We start from the raw sequence: 20,231 nt of genomic DNA, 5'->3' as shown, positions 1-20,231 counted from the left end.
GTGGCCACGCTAAGGTCGCCGCAGAGCACACCCTGCTGCCATGTTGTGCTCTGCAGCTAGGAGACCTGGAGTATACACAATGTAGGGGCAGCAGACGGAGTGTGTGTGTGTGTGTGTGTGTGTGTGTGTGTGTGTGTGTGTGTGTGTGTGTGTGTGTGTGTGTGTGTGTGTGTGTGTGTGTGTGTGTGTGTGTGTGTGTGTGTGTGTGTGTGTGTGTGTGTGTGTGTGTGTGTGTCTGTCCAACCCCACCAGCCAGCTCATCGCACACCCCTTTTGCTTTCCAAGACGGACTCACTCCAAGCTTGACGTACAGTTGCAGTTGTCTGAAAAACAGTTAAACCACAGGAACAGGGTTGGAATACTAAACTTTTCGACCATGCAAGAACGAAGAATGTTTGAGCGCTTTCTACAACACACTGCATCCCTTCTTTTCTGTAGTCTCTCATCAAAGTCATGCTGTGATTACTTTGGGTCATCTCCCTGACAGATATTAGAGTTCGTACATGTTTGTTTTCTCTTTAATTGACCCTGATATTTTAAAAATCTTGCCTTAAACATACTACTTTCAGCACAAAAGTAATATTTTCTCACCTTCTGTTATTCAGTATTACTAGGATATTTATTTGTAGTTTAATTTCTATGTTGTAGTTGCACAATATAGTCACTTTGGGGTTTTTTTTGCATAAAAGGTACAATTATTAATAGAGTTCAGTGATGAACAATGAACTACTTAGACAGTCAAGCCTTTTTGCTGTTAAATCATTCATGGTCAGTGTGAAGATCTTCTGTTGTTCTTTGTCTTAAACCAAATGTTTTCAAATTCAGCTCAATTCAGTTCTTTCTTATTTAGAGAGAAATCCAACAAAGCCAAAGATTCCCTCTGAGGAAGCACTTTGGCAACAACAAAACCTCCTTTTAACAGGAAGAAACCTTCAGCAGAGCCAGGTTCAGGAAGGGCAGCAATCTTCCTCAACAGGTTGGGGTGAGGGTAAAGGCCCTTTCAGACAGAATGTGGTTTGTGCTATGCTTAAAGTGGGAAGCTTCCGGGTTGTTGCAAACACCTCAACAGCAAAGATGCATAGTTTCTACTGGCTGTGCTGGCATTCTGCTGCACAGTTTAGTAACTAAATGAGACATTAAATCAGTATTTTTCAAACCAAACTTCTAAACCCCAAGCAATTTCTGGGCATTTTTTGCCTCTGTAAAATTTTTACTCACTGTGGGCTTATTTTTCACTGCAATATATAGTCCTGCAAACCACTGTACATAGCAGTATAACATAGTAAAATGCCATAAGTCATAAAAAGACCAAATAAATTCTATTTTTTAAAAATGTAGTTATTTTAGTATAATTGAAAAAAATATGGAATCAGCATTTTTCTAGATGCCCACAAATGTTCCCAACACTTGTCTCCTATCTGCAGTTCAGTCCAGTTTAGCAGAAAAGTCCCTGAGTTTTTGTCACAGCTGAGTCATAAATGATTTCACAGTTGCGCATATGAGAGCAGATTTTTTTTTTCTTTACTGAATCTGATTCATCTACGGATAACTTTAAACAAAACATGCAGAATAAAGGGATTTTGATGAAATAATATGATAGAAGCTTAGATTTGGTTGCGTTTTGTGGCACGTCAAATAATTAGGTGAGGGACTGTCAGAAAGTTGAAATCTCAAACTTGAATTTGTTTTCAGTTTCTGACTGAGAAATGGTATAGTTTTGGTGTGTGTGTTTGTTTGTTTTTGAGATAACCTGCCTTTAGAATCCAGCTACAAGTTGTAAGGAACAGAAATATCCAATGATAAGGCCCGGTAATAATAACATACAATACTGAAACTTGACCAAAATAAAGTTACAATAAAGAAAAGACAGGAAATAAGCCAATACAGCAAATAATCACACAATAGCATACAGACACCTGAATGTTTTAAATGAGAAATATTTCTCAGTTCTGTAAAATTAAGACCTGAGCCATTGCTCGTACTTTTTATCTACATTTGTATCCTGTAGTTGTACCTCCTTCATATACACACCATAGCAACAGCCACACGTATCTTTACTACAGCTGTTATCATTTTTGCACCTGAACAAAATGTTCTTAGTTCTATGGACTCATTAGAGATAGATGGGCTCTTTACCAAGTTCTGTCTCTACTTCTACATAAAGAAAAGAACATCATTATCTATCGAATCTGCCTGTTGTCAGTCATCACAGGTGATTGTGTTGAATAAATGATGTCAATGAATCAGTGTTTCTCATTATAGTACGTGTTCCAAAGAAAGGACAACTAATTCATAGTTGACGCAAAAGTTTTGACATTACAAAGTGTGTGTGTTGCAGAATGTGTGTGTAGGTTTACAGGTGTTTGTCGGCTTCCTGTAAGATGGGGCAAAGTGTTGCCGTGTGTGTGGCAATGGTAAGGGGTGGGTGGTGTCTGGTTTCCTGCTATGGAGGGGGGGCTGACTTTATGTAAATGAGCCGAGGGCCTCAGATTCGGGGGAGACGGAGGGGGCTTCACACACACATGCACAGTGTAAAGTTGAGCGTGTGACGAAGCGAGGTCAGGTCCTAGCTTTCCTCTGCTCCGCTGACAGCTGCGAGCCCCAGCAGCCCGACACAGCGACACCTCCCCATGATGAAGGAGCGCTACAGCCGGGTGCCACCACTAGCCATTCCTCCTCCTCCTCCTCCTCCTCAGCAGCAGCAGCAGCAGCAGCAGCAGCAGCAGCAGCAGCAGCAGCAGCAGCAGCAGGCGCCCCGAGCAGGACCCGTGGGTGGATGTTGCCTGGGAGTGGCTGGGCAGCGCTCGGGCTCCATGTGCACCGTCTGCTCTGACTGTATGTCTCTCTGTGCCGGCTGTTTGTTGACAGATGAGGCGTACCAGAAGCTGGCCATGGAGACAATGGAGGAGTTGGACTGGTGTCTGGACCAGCTGGAGACCATCCAGACCTACCGCTCTGTCAGTGACATGGCCTCCAATAAGGTAGGAGAGGCTGCATCTCTATTCTGTTTTTCTTTTCTTGTTTTTATTCTGCTCCATCATTAGTGGAGAAAATGTGGAGGGGGCCACAACACTGATGTTGTCCTTATTGCATTTCGAGTGGAGAAACTCTTTGAACTCTTCCATTTGTTGCAAGTGTTTACACAGGAAAGGCTCTGCTCTTTGCTCCAATCTGAACAATGACGGATTCTGCAGGGAGCATTAATCCTTCAGCATAATAAACACATGAAGGACAGTATACAAAATCTAGAGGTACTGGAGCTGAACTTAGCATGACCCAGGCAAAGTCAACAGCATTGAAAGTCTGAACTCGCACAGTACAGTAAGGAGGAGGAGATTGGCTTGGAGGGGGCTGCAGCCAGCACCGACGGCTTTTAAAGGCCACCTGCACACTTGTACGTGACTGGACGCTACTTATCAACTGATTTCTGCCTGAGCCAACATGAAGCTTATTTTCTCTCTGCACAAAGATGGTCTCACCAAAGGAGGTGTTTTTGTTTTGGCCTTCTGTTGCCTTCGTTCCACATTTCCTTTTATTGAACACATTTTCACTGTCCACTGGTTATTCTGCTTCTTCTGCACCATTGATTGTGTGTGATGAGCACCAAGGTTCAGCTCCTGGTTCTTTATATAAGTCACCACTTAACCATATTGCTCTCTGATGCACAGCAATGTTTGACTTGAAGGTTTATTACTTATTGCACTAAACTTGATTGACTGGATTATATATGTACTGCAGCACTGTATTATTGAGATGCAGCGTTGTTTAAATGCATCAATTCTCACAGAATCAGAATTACTTTAACAGTATCAGTGTAGGGGTTGCAGAGGCAGCAGCCTTTTAGACCCAACTGAATCTATTTTTACTGCTAATTTTTTCATAGAATGGTCTCATCCACCATGATGCAAACCATGGTATCAGAATACAGTTACAAACTTTTGCAAGGCTATGAGCCAACTTGAGCAGAATCTCTTAAGCCTCACAAGTTATTCCAAGTGCATCGTGTTTTTTGCACATTTTGCTTTTTGTCTTGGTGCAAGGATGGTAAAATGGACAAAAAGTCGCGATTCGGCATCTCTCGTGGTTTTTGTGGCACTCTTTACATCTTATCTGACTGAGCGTTTCTACTGTCCACTGGTTGTTCAGCTTCTTCTGTGTTACTGATTGTGCGTCATGTGCAGCAAGCTTCAATTCCTGCCCCTTACATAAAGAGTCAGGAAGTTGACAGAAAAATAGTACAGAGCTATATTGAGATTGTAGATTGCTTGATTTATTGAGCCTCCTCTTGTCTTGGTGCAGATTTCTGAATTTATACCTATTAGACTCTATGAGCTGCGCTCTTGCTGCTACCTCGACCTTTAAAGAGTAAAGAATGTTTTTTCTCTCTTGTTGATTTACCTGGTGCTGTGTGGCCTTGTTAACATGTGCATTATTGTTTTAGGAATACCCCTCTTTAGCCCAAAGACTTTGCACTGAGACAATGCCATGCAGGTGTCTGTTTTATAATAATAAAATGGTGCTTTCTGGGCTGCAGTGCTGTGGTTGACCACAGGGGTAAAAACATCTGTGGGCTGCAATGATGACATGAGTTCTATCAGCATTAGCTACCAGATCCTCAGCCATCTTTGTTGTAGATCTAACCACAGTAAAACTACACCTTATATTGTCATGAAGGATGGCAACCTATTGAAAGTCACACATTTCATCTTTCTAGTTGAATCGATATGCTCTTTCTTTTAAATGTAGTGATTTTTTAGTTATTTTTTGGACTCGAAACATTCAGCAGTGAACAGTTGTTTGTATGTTTCGTTTATAGGCTGAGTGGCAGCTGTGTGTAAAAGAGTCTGAACACAGTTTGTCACGTGAGCCAAGAGGAAAAGCTTGTTATTTCTCATAAAACTGGACAACAGGATGCGAGGGATCCCACAGTGGGTCAAACACAATAAACTAGAGAGGAAGAAATAGAACATTTGTGTGTGTGAGTGAGAGAAGGATCCTTGCAGACCCCTGGGCAGAGTGACTCTCTCTTCCTGTCTCCTTCCCGATCCCGTGTTCTCTCTCCAGACGACAATAGACACCCCATCATACCCATTTGGATGCCTAATGGTTGTGTTTATGTACCCCACTGCTGTCTTGATGTGGACACACACCCAGCACTGGCAGTTAGCAGGACTGGTTTCACTTAACACACGAGGAATCATAGAAGAACTGCTTTCATAGCTGTTTTAGCAAAGAGACATTTAGGCATGAATGTAAGGGCAGAGTTAATATATCTGTCTGAATGACACTAGTATATTACTAAAAAAAAACACTAAGTTACAACACTTGTTATATTAATAGCTGCAGTAATGATGCCGGTTTCTGTCACTCCTCACATATGGTTATCTTTCTAACATGTGATTTTAGCACTTTTGCAATCAGAGAAAGTTTGGCAGCATTGAGCCAAAATGCTATCTGTGGGTGTAGACTGATTTCAGGGGCCTCACCATCTTGAGAAATTCCCAAACATCCCAGTAAGGGAATGATGAAGGGATAGATCTGTTCTGCTTTTTAAAGAAATTATTGAATGTACTCTTTGAGCTGCCAAGATAATCAGAGTGTAACACAATACACCAGCATGGAAGGCTGTAAACGAACAGATACATCACATTTTGTTATTGTTAGCGTTGTATAATAATGCCGGATTGTACACTTTTAATAGTTTGCTTTGTGCTGTGCGTTTTTTGTTACGAGTGAGCAGGCTATCTCAAAAAGGTAACCTTTAAGAATGATGTAAAATCAGATTTACTGGAAATTTCACTCTGAAAAGTGAGGTTTTTTTGAGGAAGAATCGAATGTGTTGGGCCTGAGCGATACAATACTGGTCTACAGTGTAGCATTTCAGGTGGCACAATGTGCTTATTGTATTTCATGACCCTTTCTAATAGATGTGACTTTGGCAAGTGAGTGAATGTGTCCTGGCACGTAGTCATCTGTGGATAAGATAACAGAGGAGTTGTCCAGCAAACATGTTTGTGTTGCACGTATGTAGTTGGAGTGTGTATGTGGCTGTGTCCATACCTACAGTAGGTCAGTCCCACTTAAACCATAGCTATCTTACTCCGTGCCTTGTTTTTACAGTAAACTAAAAGATTACACAACTGCACCCCCTTTGTCATGTGAGCCGTTGCACCCAACCTGGTTTTGTTAGCAAGAACATACCAATCAGCTAATGTGACCCCTGACTATCTGTTGTATTTAGGATGGAAAAACTGTTATTCAAGCTGTGACAGAGTATGAAACATGAGTATGAGGGAGGTGAAATGCAAGACGCTCTTGCTGTACCTCCAAGGTGAAGTGCAGGGCTGCTGCTGAGGACTTACAGTACGTGACTGTCCTCTCTGTTATGCATTGTCGACATAGATGGGTCAAGGTCTGCTGGGAGTTTGAATATTTTTCTGTCAATGCTGTGGAGCCACTGGTACATGAAATCAGAGCTTAAGTAATACATCCAGTCATCACTTATTTAAATGGAAGATAATAAAGCAACAACTGATGTAACTGATGTATTAGTAAAGAGGAAATGATTAGTTGGTTAATGAGATTCTAAAATGCGAGGATGTACAGCTTTTTTTCTGGTTTAAGTCCTTGTAATTGAATATCTTTTGGTTTTGGATTGTTGGTTAGACGATGCACTCAGGGTTGCAAATATCATCTACTTTCATTATCAGGTGATTCACACATTGCTTTTATTATTTTCTTGTTTAATGGAGAAAATGTGCAAAATCCCCTCTTCTTCAGCACAGCTCTTCAAGTGAAAAAAAAATCCTTTTTTTTTAAAATTTTAATGTAATATAGAATCAAGGTAAAATTTTCACAATGTTGTCTTTTTTTCTCCGCTCTACTCGTACTTTCATGCTACCAGCACGGAAGATGCTCTGAATTGCTACAGCGCTGACTGATATTAGGGTTTTTATTCTAAATTATGGCCGCTAATATACAACGTAATGAAATTTACTAAATACGGAGACAGGTAGATTTGTAAAATGTTAAAATAGTCTAAACAAAATAGCGGCTGATTAATGGTATTTTTTGATTGATCAGCTGACCAATTATTACATCTCCAAAATAATTTAAAGACCTATGTTTGGGCTCTGAGAAACTGACACAGCCATTGCAACAATTTATAACATTTTATTGAACTTCAAGGCTGTTTTACAGCAGCTTCATGTTGAGATCAGAGTACTTCCAAAGTGGACCTGACCTGCAGCTGAATAATCTGCCTGAACGCGTCTTGTGTAGACACTGATAGAGCACCGGAGTAGCTGCTGCTGTTGAGAATACGCCTTCTGGGTAGACCTGGTGTCAAAAGAGTCGGCCACCTGAATAGATTTTAACCGGCAGGATGGGGGAAAAAAACCAAAACAACTATGCCCGGCTGCCTTTCGTAATCGAAGTTCATGGAAATCCACTGTGTTCATCAAAACAGGAAGCGTTCTAGTCATCAGAATGATCAGCCAGATATTGACAGTGTAAACCTCAGAGCTGTGACTGCCAGCTGTAGGAGTAGCGAACAGCAAGAGGAGTGCAGCGGCTAGAGGCGGGACTACCCCCATGAGGGAGTGTGCATCAGGCAGAGGTCTCTCTCTCACACTCTCAGTCATTGCTCCACATACACAGGGTGTGAGGTAAAGCCGAGTCAGACCTCGCAGCCCAAAGTGAGTCATTAGAGCTGTGGCGTTTCCCAGCATCAGAGTGCCCAGGCTTGGTCCGTTTGCTCATGCTGTAGTCAGGCTGAGACAGACACTTTAACGGACGGCATCCCTGCTCTACTCTGCACTCAGCAACATGGGCGCCTGCTGCTTTGACAAGAAAGAGAGGAAATTAGGGAAGCTAAATGGTTGGAGAAAGGTGAGTTTTTCTTGAAAGTTTGTGTTGTCTTGTGAGATTTGACTCGCATGGATTTTGAGTGCCGAACTTTTGCAGTTTGATAAACGTGGTGTGAATTTAACATGCTGGTGTATAAAACTTTAGTAGATCCTTGATCTAGTAGTTCTGTGACTTTTAGTGGCGTTTAAAGATCCACTTTAAACTTTAAACTCAGGAGAACTTGAAACATATTTCACTGCTGCGACTGATGACTGCTTTAGTGTTTCCACCTTTTTGAAAGCATGTTGGTGATGTTTAGTTATTGTTGCAGTACTTTATTAAAACATGTTTTTTAAAATTAATTTTCTGTTTGTACACATGTTCAGAGCTTTGTGCAGCAAGAAGCAGTCATACCTGCATTTTGCATTTGAGAATCAGTGTGCATCCTTTCGCATGTTTTTGAATTTAATGTCTTAATGCTTACGCTCAAAGACAGTGGCTGCATTGTAAGAGAGACTTTTATTCACTCTTGCACCCCAAGATCAAAGCTGAATTCAGCACTGGTCACAACAGGAATATCTCTCTCTGGGCCTTCTATGCAATCTTTGCAGTATATTTGGATAGAATTTTACTTTATGGAATTACTTTAACTTTAGTTGCAGGGTGTCAAGATCACAGAAAGTATGGCACATTGACACACTGACTTCCTTGGTTATTAAGCGACCTATAAGCAACAATAACTGGTACTTAGCGCAACTGTTACTGCTTATAAAAGGGCAAATAGAACAAAACGCATTTGAAGAAAAATTAGTGTTTGTCTGTGGTATCTGGAACCGTATATTGTTGTCTAAATGAGAGGGTGAGATAATAAGTGACAGGAGGATTTCAATCACAGTAGGCCCCTGCAGATGAACAATAGTGTATCTAAGTATGGTACCAAAGCCTGGCGACCAGTTTTCTTCTTTCTTTTAATGACTGAGGCCGAACACTCAGGTCATCTGGAGAAAGAGAGAAGTAGAGGCGATGTGATTATTTGCTGCTAAATGCCTGCTGTGTTTAAACTGCGGATGAACAGAGTGAAAACTAAATCTTTTTTTGTGATTTGTTTCCCCAAAAGTTAGGGGATACATGTGCTTTGAGAGTTAAACTTGTAAAGGATGTTTTGGTGTTTGAGCATTTCTTATTTGTTGTACTTCATTTCTTGGTTTGATGCTGCCCATTTGATATTTAACACGGGGTTGCTTTCTGCTTTCGAAGCAATCTCAGCTCCAGCACAGTTCTGCAGGCTGTTAGCCGTGTGCCTCCAGCCAAAAATGCTGTTGCAAACCGCATCTGTCTCTACTAAGGCCTTGATCAGCGTGAGAGACGGCAATTAAGCAGTCCGCTCAAAAATTATTCTCCCCCCAAATTTGTCTCTGGCTCTTAAAGCTGACAGCTCTTTTTCAATATATTTTACTATATGGGTTCAGAGACACATGCATAAACTCTTTCTCATGTAGACACACTAGCATGAGTGAGTGAGTCAGAGGAAGTGAGAGGTAGTCAGGCTGCCTTCTCAGAGTTGTCTGTACTTCTATCCAACATGCGCACGGTTCATACGTAGGTAGGCTCCCTGATCTTTTTGTGAGTTATGTCACTACCTGTCCGAGACACCATGCCGATGCTACCACCCTGTGTCATGTAAAAGTGAGGGGGAGACAACCCACAAAACCCCACAGAAAGACTTGACTGCAAAAGTCACAGCAACTACGGTAAATACTGAAAATCGGAAATTACACTGAAAGATGCTCAATGCGCTTTTGGCTGCATTTGTAGATGGTAAATACAAAAATGCCCAAATTAGAACGTTTAATGTTACTGCTTTGCGCAACAAAAAGTTCACACTCCAATCATTGTATATTCAGATCAGATTAAAGTAACATTTGTTTGCTTTTTTAATTTTAATATAGTACAATATAAGTTAAGTTGTACACTATCAGTGTAGGGTTAAGCGATCAACTCTGAACACAGAGCAGGTTTCTCCATGGCAGCATGAGTATAGTGCACCCACTAGTGGCTCAGAGGCACAACTTCACTCTGACTTCAGATAAAATGATGATTCTAAGCCAAAACTATATAGAGAAACATGCCGGCTGTGGGATTTAGCTCCAGTTTTATATTTCAAGCTATTGTGGCCATTTTCAGCAATGTTAACAGAACTTACCATACCCTGGGCGGTTAGGATTAGCTAATTATGGAAGAGATTTCTCAAAATAATGTAAACTATAAATAAAGTCAGTGTACATTAGTTCGGGTTTATTCACAGATGAAATCTTGTCATCTGAACACAGCAATCAGCGGAGAGAGGACAACATGAAACGCAGTGTGATGTGTGGTACCCAGTCAGATAATAGAAACGTGTTCTCGCCAGTGCATGAGCTCAGTCTCGTGTCGGAGGGAGACTCCGTGTCTGCCTGGCTGCCCTCCACAGTGAGCTGTCGGATGGGATCACGTCTTAATGGAGAAGCTCTGTTTTGTGCTCCCACACCCCACCCCCACTGAAATGCCACAGGCTCCATTCACCTTCTCTACCTCTATCACAGTGGCTCTCTGCTGAATCAACCCAACCCGCTATAAGCAGAGAATGAGTGAGGGGGATGAGGGAGATGAGGAGGGGAGAGTAAAAGGTTAGGAGAGGGAGATATGGTGCTAAAAGTGTGAGAATGACACGATAGGAGCAAAGAGGGAAAGAAAGGGAAGAATCAAATGGCTAAAATAATAGAATAAGGCTTTACACTCTGAGGGTATGTGACAAAGAGATACCCACAGAGCTCTGAGAGGTTAATCTTCCTCCAGTGTCGGTTGGAGATAAAGAGGCTTCCCCTCTGCTCCTGAATGAGCAAAATCAAACACACACACACTCATATAGAAATATAAAAGCACAAGTATAACATGCATGTGACATATCAGCATCTACTGTGCTTAGCTGGAGATAATAGCATTTGTAGGCTGCTGCTGCTGCTGCTGCTGTGTATGTATGTGTACGGAGGCATTTTGCAGCCTCTAGGGAAGCAGAGCTCTTCGACACATTGCAGAGAGACATCCCCCACTGTTATTTCTGGTTTCTTTATATATTATGCAGGGAGCTATTATATAAAGGGCTGCCTCCTCTCTTTTTCTTTTTTTTTTTTTTTTTTTTTTTTAACATTTTTTTTTCTTTTCTTGCATCCTACCTCCCTGCTTCTGGTTCTTTCCCTCAGTGGGAGGATAATCCGGAATCCTCTCGGGAAAGCTTTGATCTCCCCCTCATCTTTCCAAACATGTACACACACATATATCGGACTGAGAGGTTCTCTGGGAACTTCTGTTTACGGTGGAATGCCTCTAAACTGGCAAGAAGTACATTTTCTCATTAGTGAAGCGTCGCAGCCATCCACAACAACAAAAAATTGACAAAAGCACAAACGCGCCTGGAAATTGGCAATTGGCACTGATGTAACAGTATATTACAGTCAGGTGGCCTCAGCCTTGTACACTGCAGCAGTATCAACACCTGCTCCAAGGACAGCCCATTGATTCTGCCAGCAAGGCAGACAGACACAGAGATTGATGACTGTGTTGGCAAGTGGCAGCCGGGAGAGAAATTGACATGTAAGTGGTGGCGAGTGAGGGATAGGCAAAGCTGAGAGGGAGGGAACCGAGGAGGTGGCGGGGGGGCAGTTTTCAGCCCGTGCATCGGTGGATGTGAGCAGAGGCGATGTGTGTGGTGTGTCCTCGTGACAGCTCAGCAGCTACACCACATGTCTGCCTGGGAACGAAAAGGGGAAGCCTCTCCACTGTTCTCTCCTCTCTCCTTTCCTCTCCTCCTTTCAAAACAGCCTTGCACTGGCTGCCTAATGCTGTTGCCATGGCGTTGGGGTGTTCTGGTAATTGGCACACTCACTCACTCACTCACAGCCAGATAGAAAACCACGGGCTCATGTCACCTAAATTGGGTAAGGATGCAATTATCTGCCATCTCTCCCTTCTCTCTTTTTTTTTTTACGGTCCCCTTCTCTGACCATCTTCCCCACTCTGCGCTTGTGTCTTGGCGGGTAAAAATAGCCATCCACAGACACCCTGTCAGCGTCTAATATTATTATGGGATGCGGATAATGAACAGGCTTATGAGTTCTTCACAATGGCTGCCGCACTTGGATGTCAGGAGACAACAGACGACTCAAAGGAGGGAGGTGGAATAGGAGTGGGTGATAATAGAGATAATAGCCATAAAAATACAGTCGCTGTACATTCACATTGCTCAAAACGTGCCACATCCCTTTCCTCATGCCTCATTGTTTTACTGTAGAGGGGAGGCGTAGTTTTACAGCTCAGTGACATTCCTTCACAATGGCTGACTTCATAAAAATGACTTTAAGAGAGAATTACAGGGCCTGGAAAATGAAGAGAATGAAACTTATCTGCAGTGGCTGCACAGCTGGGGGGGAAAAATAGCAAAAGAGGGACAGTCTAAGTCTAGATATTAACTGTCAATCACTCAAACACCCCCCTCAGAATTTCACATATAAACCAATGCCAAGCTGTAATTAGGGCTCCCCCCATCTCCCCACTTTCTGTCAAATCATGTGTTCTGACTAGAGTGTGTTGCTGGGGCTGGCAGACTACAGCAGGGGGAAAAGAGACAGAAGTGGGAGGGAGGGAAGACAGCGAGAGAGAGAGAGAGGGGCAAAGAGAAAGAGGGGGAGTGAGCGCTACAGCAGTGAGAGCAGCGAAGCCAGACAAATCCAGTGGAGGAACCCCCCCTCCAGTCAGATGAACATCGCTGCCTCATTCCCTCCTCCTCCGTCTCCTCCTCCTCCTGTCTCCATCGCTGGTTTTATCCCTCCTCCCTCCCTTGCTCCTTCTCCATTATTCATCAGTGCGCTGAGAGTCTCCAGCTCACGGCTCCAGCTGATCCACTGAGCCTGCTGGATCTCCTCGTCGCCTCGTCTGGCTACAGCGCCTACTTTTCCACACATCCGTCCATCTATCTGTCCCTCCATCCCCGAGCATGGAGACTCAGAGCTGGCCCTTTTCTGCTGCTAAGAGGGAGAGTGAGCCATCATCAAGCTGCTCTCTTAGCTGCTGAGAAGAGAAACAAGAGGAGAGAAGAGGGGATTTTTTTTTTTTTGGTGTTGAGAGAATCCTGTTCGTCTGCCTCTGTTTTTTTTTTTCTGTTGGATTACAGTTCTGGCTTTGTGTAGGAACGAGAAAACGGGGTCCAAAATGCCTGAAGCCAATTACCTGCTGTCGGTGTCTTGGGGTTACATTAAGGTGTGTGGCGCAAATCTACGTAGCTTCTCGGGATACCGCACTCATTTCATTGTGCCTGTCTGTGCTGCTGTTCTATTGTAATAGAGGCTTATTCTATAGAAAGGTCACACTTAGATAATATCCGCTGTTTGTGTGAAGCTTTTTGGGATATTGTGCAGAGATATTTCCATCATGGTGAGGGAGGGGGGTCTGACAGAATGGTGTTTTGTGGCTCAGGCTCCATCTTGAGCCCTCTGCAGAGCTGTGTGTCTGTTTGTGTGCGTGTCAGTGTGTATGCTTGTGCACGCATCAGTCTGTCATAAACAGCTGCTGCTGCAGTGCCTGGGTCTCCATGTACTTTGACAAACATGTGTCTACCACGACTGTTTTATCAACATGAAACTGTTCAGAATGTATAAAAATACGTGAAAGGGCAATGTTGCGAGCAGTTTACAGATTTTCCTCTGACATCATCAAAATTCTTCCACACTGATGTAAGTAAAATTACCACAGAGGCCCCAGAAATGTGATTCTGGGTAATAAAACTACAAATTGGCTGCTGCGGGTAATTTGAGGGGTATTAAAAGGTGGTGGCCTCCCCACTGGTAACAAATGATAATCTGCATCTTAATTAATTTCAGGGAAAATGGAGAGGAAAATACGATGTCCCCCCCACTGATTGTGCATTTTAATTAAGCAATATATCTGACCTGGTAGAATAAAATCAGGCACTGTTGTATTTTCCATGGAATTTTGTACCATAATTTCTCCCAGGTTTTCCCTTGAGTAGAATCTGACGGCATTTTTCTCTGTCCCTCCCCTCCTCCTTCTCTTTCTGTCTTGCAGTTCAAGAGAATGTTGAATCGGGAGTTGACGCACCTATCTGAGATGAGTCGGTCTGGGAATCAGGTTTCCGAATTCATCTCCAACACCTTCCTAGGTAAATGAAAGTCTTGTGTACTCAAAATCACACACACAAAAAAAATCACCTGTTGGGTCTTTATACTGCACCTTACATTAAAACAGACTATAATTATAATTTTGGTGACTGTAAAAGTGTTAAAAAAAATATTGAAAGGTCCACAGAGATTCCTGTTTCTCTGGTGCTTTGCTGCAATATCTTTGTGGAGGTTCAGTCTTTTGCACGATTTTGAGCTGTGCAAGTTGCTCTGGCTGGCTTTCCTGTGGGGGCGTACCATAAAAAAACTGCGCCATTAAGCTTTGTCTAGATGTGTATGGGATCCAGCTGGAAATGGCCATTAAAATTAAAGTGAAAAGTGTACATCTCTCCAAGGATGAAGTTTAAAAAAAACACTCTAAGGTTGTTGGTTGCTTTGTGAAAGGGAGCTTGTTAGCCAGAATCGGAATATGTGAATTGGAACTGGATGGTGTCAGCGTGGGTTGCACATTTAAGATCTGAGAAGAGATGGCGATAGCTAAATATACATGCATTCGTGCCGCCTTTATAAACATTGCTTCTGTTGTTTCGACACCCGCGTAGTGTTTCATGATCCAGGTGCCAAACCACACTGTTAATTTATGGGAAAAATAACAAACAAAAAAAGCCAAAGTAACAAGAAGTACAAGTTGATTTTTTTTTTTTTTTAATGTGAGATATCCACCTAAGTGCGACATTAGCGAAAGGACAAATGCACAAAACTGAAGAATGGACAAGTAATTGATCTTCAGGGAATTTACACTGACAAACAAAAAAAGGATAATAGATGCCATATAGAATGCATGTAAAGGTATTTAAGACTATTTATAGGCACTCTGCTTCCTATCGATTGTTATCCTGATCCAGTGCTGTGTTGTTAGTGGATCCCTCACTGCCAGATCATTGAGAGGGAGAGGAGGGGGGAAACAGGGACGAAGCAAATGAGGGACAGAAGGAACTGACTGCAGTGAAGGGAAAAACAGAGGTACAGAGGAACCCCCTTTGCTGGCAGTGATATAAGCTCAGCAGATTGGGTGACTCATCCCCATCTTAATGCATCTTTGTCAGCAGGGACACCTTGTTGTCCCTCTCCCTCCCCCTCTCGCTAACCCGAGAAGCCAGACAGAGATGACTATCGCTTCAGTAAAGAAATGAGGATTACCCTGCTGCTGGTAGAAAAAAAAGAAACAACAGGTAAACATTAATGAGAAGGGTAAAAATTGGCTGAAACAGCACAGCTGCCCTGGTATGGCCTCAGCTGACCAGCAGGACTGTTTAATCCTTCTATCCATTAGGATTATTATCAGATCAGCAATGCACTCATTTCTGCTTTGTAATATTTTAATAAAAGAATCCATTCAGAATCAGAGAAATTACATTTTCATGCCATATGCCTGGTTCTGAAGAGGTCATTTTTACATCCACCACAAATCCTCCTCACTGTATTGTGGACAACTTGCTTTTTTCAGCTACTGTTAGGGCAGACTGGTAAAACAGCGCTCATGGAACCTGAGTAATAATAATAACATCCCAAACTTTGTTATTGATGGTGGTTTTAGTTGAGGATTTCGGACTTTCCACTGAGGTTTGCTGGCCAACATCATGCTGAGCATTCACGTGTTGCCGTTTTTCCACCACAGCTGTCCTCGCAGCATAATTCTGTCATAATTCCCCTTGAACAGCCAACAGCAGTACACACCTAGCTTAGGGAATATACTGGGGGTGGGGGGAAAGTCTCAAGAAAAAAAAAACCCTCCACCTTCCCCACTGCATCTGTCTCTCACAGGAGAGCATATAGAGGTGGATGAAAAGGAATCAGATGAAATCGAAATAAACGTGGGAGGTGAGAGAGGATTGGGAAGGGAGAAGGAAGAAAAGAAGAGACAGAGCAGCATCAGATAGAGCAGATATTTACTCCGTCTGCTTGATTATTTGGTTTGCTTGTTTTTTTTACCGCTTAGCTTGAGATAAAATGAGATGATAGCGAAATGCACAGCAGACAGAGAAATAAAACAGACTATATGAGGGACTATTCATGTGGCTGGCTGACACATTGTAAGTCAAATAGAGAGTCTTTATTAGATGGCATGAGGAAACCCACGCCATGATAACTGTGCTAAAAATCTCCAGAGACATTTATCATGTCAACGATAGAACAGTCTGTGTAGCATTTACTGTGTACTGACACTTAGGCAGAAATGATAATAGAAAAATGGATGAAACTTCTTTTTCACAGTCTGATCCCCGTCTTTCCATCACACACAAACACTATAAAGCAGTGCCGATAATAACGACTTGTAATAAATTAGCGGGCAATATATTGCTCTTCCCCTTGTTTCCCACGCAGCACATGTCTGAGAGTGCTTAATTGCCCGTTCTCAATTGCCAATGGACAACTGAAGAGAGAGTGAGAGACAGAGAGAAAGGCTGGGAAAGCAGTGCTAGAGACGGGGGGGTGGGGGGGCATGAGAGTGAAAGTGATTATTTGAATTACAGCTGGTAATTGAATAACCCTCCACAGGGGAAGGCTGATAGGCCAGCGATGAGCCGAGTCGAGACTTGATAGATGAGTGCACAGCTCACATACATGCCGATAGCCAGTCCCTGCAGGATTTCATTCAGTTCTTCCGTGATTGCAGTAAACACAGCCTTGTGTGGCTATTTTAAGAAACTTGGCATCTATAGTGTTTATTTTTAGTGTGAAGACTAGCATTTATAATATTTTTTTCAAAGAACCATTACATGAAAGATTTGAATGCTTTCTGTGTTCATTTTTGAACTTCATTCTTCATTTTGTAGTTGAATAGACCAACTAGACAAACATAAAAATCTCACTACTGAGTGAATTGATAAAGCTGTAAAAGATGCGACAGCTTTTTGAATCACTAATGTCACGGAGCTGCCTTACCAGTGTTGAAGCCTCAGCTTTCAGTCTGTCAATGGACTGACCTATGAGAGTGAAAAGAACAGGAGATGAGATGTGAGCCACCTGCTGTGTGACGGGGAGGGAGGGAGATGAATGAACACTGAGAGCTCAGAGAGACTGCAGGTGGATGACAGGGAGCGTGAATGAGCAAATGAATGGAGGGACACATGATGAATGAATGAATGAATGAATTGATAAATTCCTCAGGGAAGAACATGCTGCAGGTGTTTTTATAGTACACCTGGGCTGTCAGACCAGCCAACACATCCCACCTGGTTTTTATTGTAAAGCACAATACAATACAGGTTGCTGTTTGCATCTTTTCTTTAATGTAGCCACACTCCTTTACAAAGAGCTCTTTTGTCTCCCCCCTCAGACAAACAGAATGAGGTGGAGATCCCATCGCCGACATCCAAGACACGAGAGAAGAAGAAGCAGCAGAAGCAACAGTTGATGACACAGATCAGCGGGGTGAAGAAGGTCTCCCATGGGCCCTCGCTCTCCAGCAGCAGCATCTCGCGCTTCGGCGTCAAGACCGATAAGGAAGAGTTGCTGTCCAAGGAGCTGGAGGACCTTAACAAGTGGGGCCTGAACATCTTCACAGTGTCGGAATACTCCAACAACCGACCCCTTACCTGCATCATGTACGCCATTTTCCAGGTATGGAGTGATTTAATCTACATTTTGTCTCCACTTATATATTTGTAACCCTTGTTTCAATGACACTTACTCACATTTATTCTAATACTACATTTCAATGTTTTGTTTTTTTTCCCAGGAGCGAGACCTGTTAAAGACATTTAAGATCCCAGTGGATACGTTTGTGGCCTACATGATGACACTGGAAGATCACTACCATTCAGATGTGGCCTACCACAACAGTCTGCATGCTGCTGATGTAGCTCAGTCCACACACATCCTCCTCTCCACTCCAGCCTTGGATGTAAGTCCTCATGCAAAGTGACATATTTTGCTCTCATTTGCACTCAGTCTTTTGGCCGTATATCTGTCAACTCTGGAGGCTGAAAAGCGTATCCAGCTCTTAACATCAATGCGTCCACACAAATAAGGGAAAACTAAATTAGAGGAGTGAGCTCTTACATCACCCCATGTGCCACTTTCCTGGATTGCTACACAAGCTTTGAAGAGCTCAACGTCCTTCCATTGAATCATCTTTTTTCCCCTTGCCCTGCTCGCACCAGTTTACTCAGAAAACTTCCCCTGTTTTATTCAATACTCATGCCTCTTTTTTCACTTTTTCCTGCATTCATTTTCTTACTGCATTGCTGAAGTTGGAGAGTAGCTGGTGAGATACAGTTAGGTCAGAACGCCCCGGTCTTTAGATCGTGATGTATTCCTTCTTGGTACTCCGTCTTTCATCTGTACCAGTGTTATACTCTCTCACTGAGGATCTGAACAGAAAGGCAGCTTACTTGATGTATTTTAGAATAATAATCTTGTATCCTTGTATGACCCAGGCTGTCTGCTGTTTTTCTTGAAAGGCAGAAGGTGACAGAAACAACTGGATTTGTATCATATTAAGGACAAAATCTTGAAATTTTGATTACAAGGTCTTCATGTATAACCCTAGGTCTCGTGTCTCTTCCTTACAAAACACTCTACCAATAAATATTTATTGTGCACAGATTAACTGCTGTTTTGTATGCAATTTTTTGTCTTGTGAAATTGTTAAACTCTTTCTTTCCTGTCTATCACAGGCAGTCTTCACAGATCTTGAGATCCTAGCAGCCATCTTTGCTGCGGCTATCCACGATGTTGACCATCCTGGAGTATCAAACCAATTCCTGATCAATACCAGTAAGTCAAAAATATTGGTTTACACAAGAAAGTGGCACTTTATATGTTGCTTTACCTACTAAAAGAATGTCTTCCAGCACATAATAGCAGAATCAATGTAACAACTCACTTAATATAATCACTCTGCAGACTCTGAGCTGGCCTTGATGTACAACGATGAGTCTGTGCTGGAGAACCACCATTTGGCTGTTGGATTCAAGCTGCTACAGGAAGATAACTGCGATATCTTCCAGAACCTCACCAAGAAGCAGCGACAGTCCCTGCGGAAGATGGTTATCGACATGGTAAGAAGTCCAGATACACATTGTCATCTCCTCGACAGCCCTCTTCATGTAAATGAAATAAGTCCAAACTGACCTTCTACTGATCATGAGTTTTAATTCCTCTTTTATCCAGGTTTTGGCCACTGACATGTCCAAACACATGAGTCTACTGGCTGATCTGAAGACTATGGTGGAGACTAAGAAGGTGACAAGCTCTGGAGTGCTGCTGCTAGACAATTACACCGACAGGATACAGGTATGTCTTACTTGTAGACAGATAATTACACTAATTTTTCTACATAGCTGTAAACTGAATTTGTGATTGGACAAACTGTAAGCCCTCTACCTCTCTTTTAACTGCCTTTAATAGCTTTAATCAATAGCAGGCAAAGGTTACTCAACCAATGATCATTAGCTGGCCTCCTACATAGCTGACCTATGCACCCACCATCACTCCTGTTCTCAGTCCATCCATCTTTTATTCTTTAAGTGCTCCCTCCTCACTTTTACCTGTTCCTCCCAGACTGGCCTCTTTTCATAGTAAAGCACATTATAAAATTAGCCGAATGCTTGTTGTTCAAGAAACCACTTTTGTAAAGCTATGTCACACACCGCACTATCGTTTCAGTTTGGTACTGTACATTGGAGAAGCTCACCATTTCCCAAGTGTGTAGATACTTTCACAATTTGTTTCTTTTCTGGCCGCAACAAGATACTGCAACAAAAAAATGAAGCAGGAATAGTGCAAAATAAGTTTTGATAATCTGACATGCACTGGTATGTTTTTTTTAACAAAAATGACAAAATGGTGAGTCCGACACAGAATATAGGCATTTTTACTAAGTGGAACTCTACATTATTTATAGGTGCTGCGTAACATGGTGCATTGTGCTGACCTGAGTAACCCCACTAAATCCCTGGAGTTATATCGTCAGTGGACTGACCGGATAATGGAGGAGTTCTTCCACCAGGGAGACAGAGAGAGGGAGAGGGGGATGGAGATCAGCCCAATGTGTGATAAACACACAGCCTCAGTGGAAAAGAGCCAGGTAAGCAACAAAAACCAAGAAACTGTATTAGTTGTGATGGAGACGACATGTAGAAATTCAGCATGTGCTTTTAAACTTGAAAAAAAAAACTCACTCCTGACTCTCATTTGTCTCTTTCA

General features: G+C 42.5%; 1 protein-coding gene across 5 annotated transcripts in view; it reads left to right on the top strand.

The window, feature by feature from the left end:
- The window catches only part of pde4ba (phosphodiesterase 4B, cAMP-specific a), a 204,834-nt gene that overhangs the window by 180,402 nt on the left and 4,201 nt on the right, over nt 1-20,231 (top strand). For 3 of the 5 annotated variants that reach the window (XM_055015852.1, XM_055015857.1, XM_023290081.3), the window contains 8 exons: nt 2,869-2,981; nt 13,966-14,059; nt 17,359-17,642; nt 17,761-17,925; nt 18,701-18,800; nt 18,930-19,084; nt 19,197-19,319; nt 19,930-20,112. In XM_055015852.1, the coding sequence (XP_054871827.1) occupies nt 2,869-2,981; nt 13,966-14,059; nt 17,359-17,642; nt 17,761-17,925; nt 18,701-18,800; nt 18,930-19,084; nt 19,197-19,319; nt 19,930-20,112 (1,217 nt within the window). Of the gene's footprint in view, nt 1-2,868; nt 2,982-7,644; nt 7,891-12,637; nt 13,141-13,965; nt 14,060-17,358; nt 17,643-17,760; nt 17,926-18,700; nt 18,801-18,929; nt 19,085-19,196; nt 19,320-19,929; nt 20,113-20,231 lie in introns of those variants that run through there. The other 2 variants (XM_023290082.3, XM_023290083.3) reach the window with 2 other exon arrangements.

Source organism: Amphiprion ocellaris, chromosome 2 (assembly GCF_022539595.1).
Source record: "Amphiprion ocellaris isolate individual 3 ecotype Okinawa chromosome 2, ASM2253959v1, whole genome shotgun sequence".
NCBI classification, from domain to species: domain Eukaryota; kingdom Metazoa; phylum Chordata; class Actinopteri; family Pomacentridae; genus Amphiprion; species Amphiprion ocellaris.
This window is presented reverse-complemented; position numbering and strand designations above follow the sequence as displayed.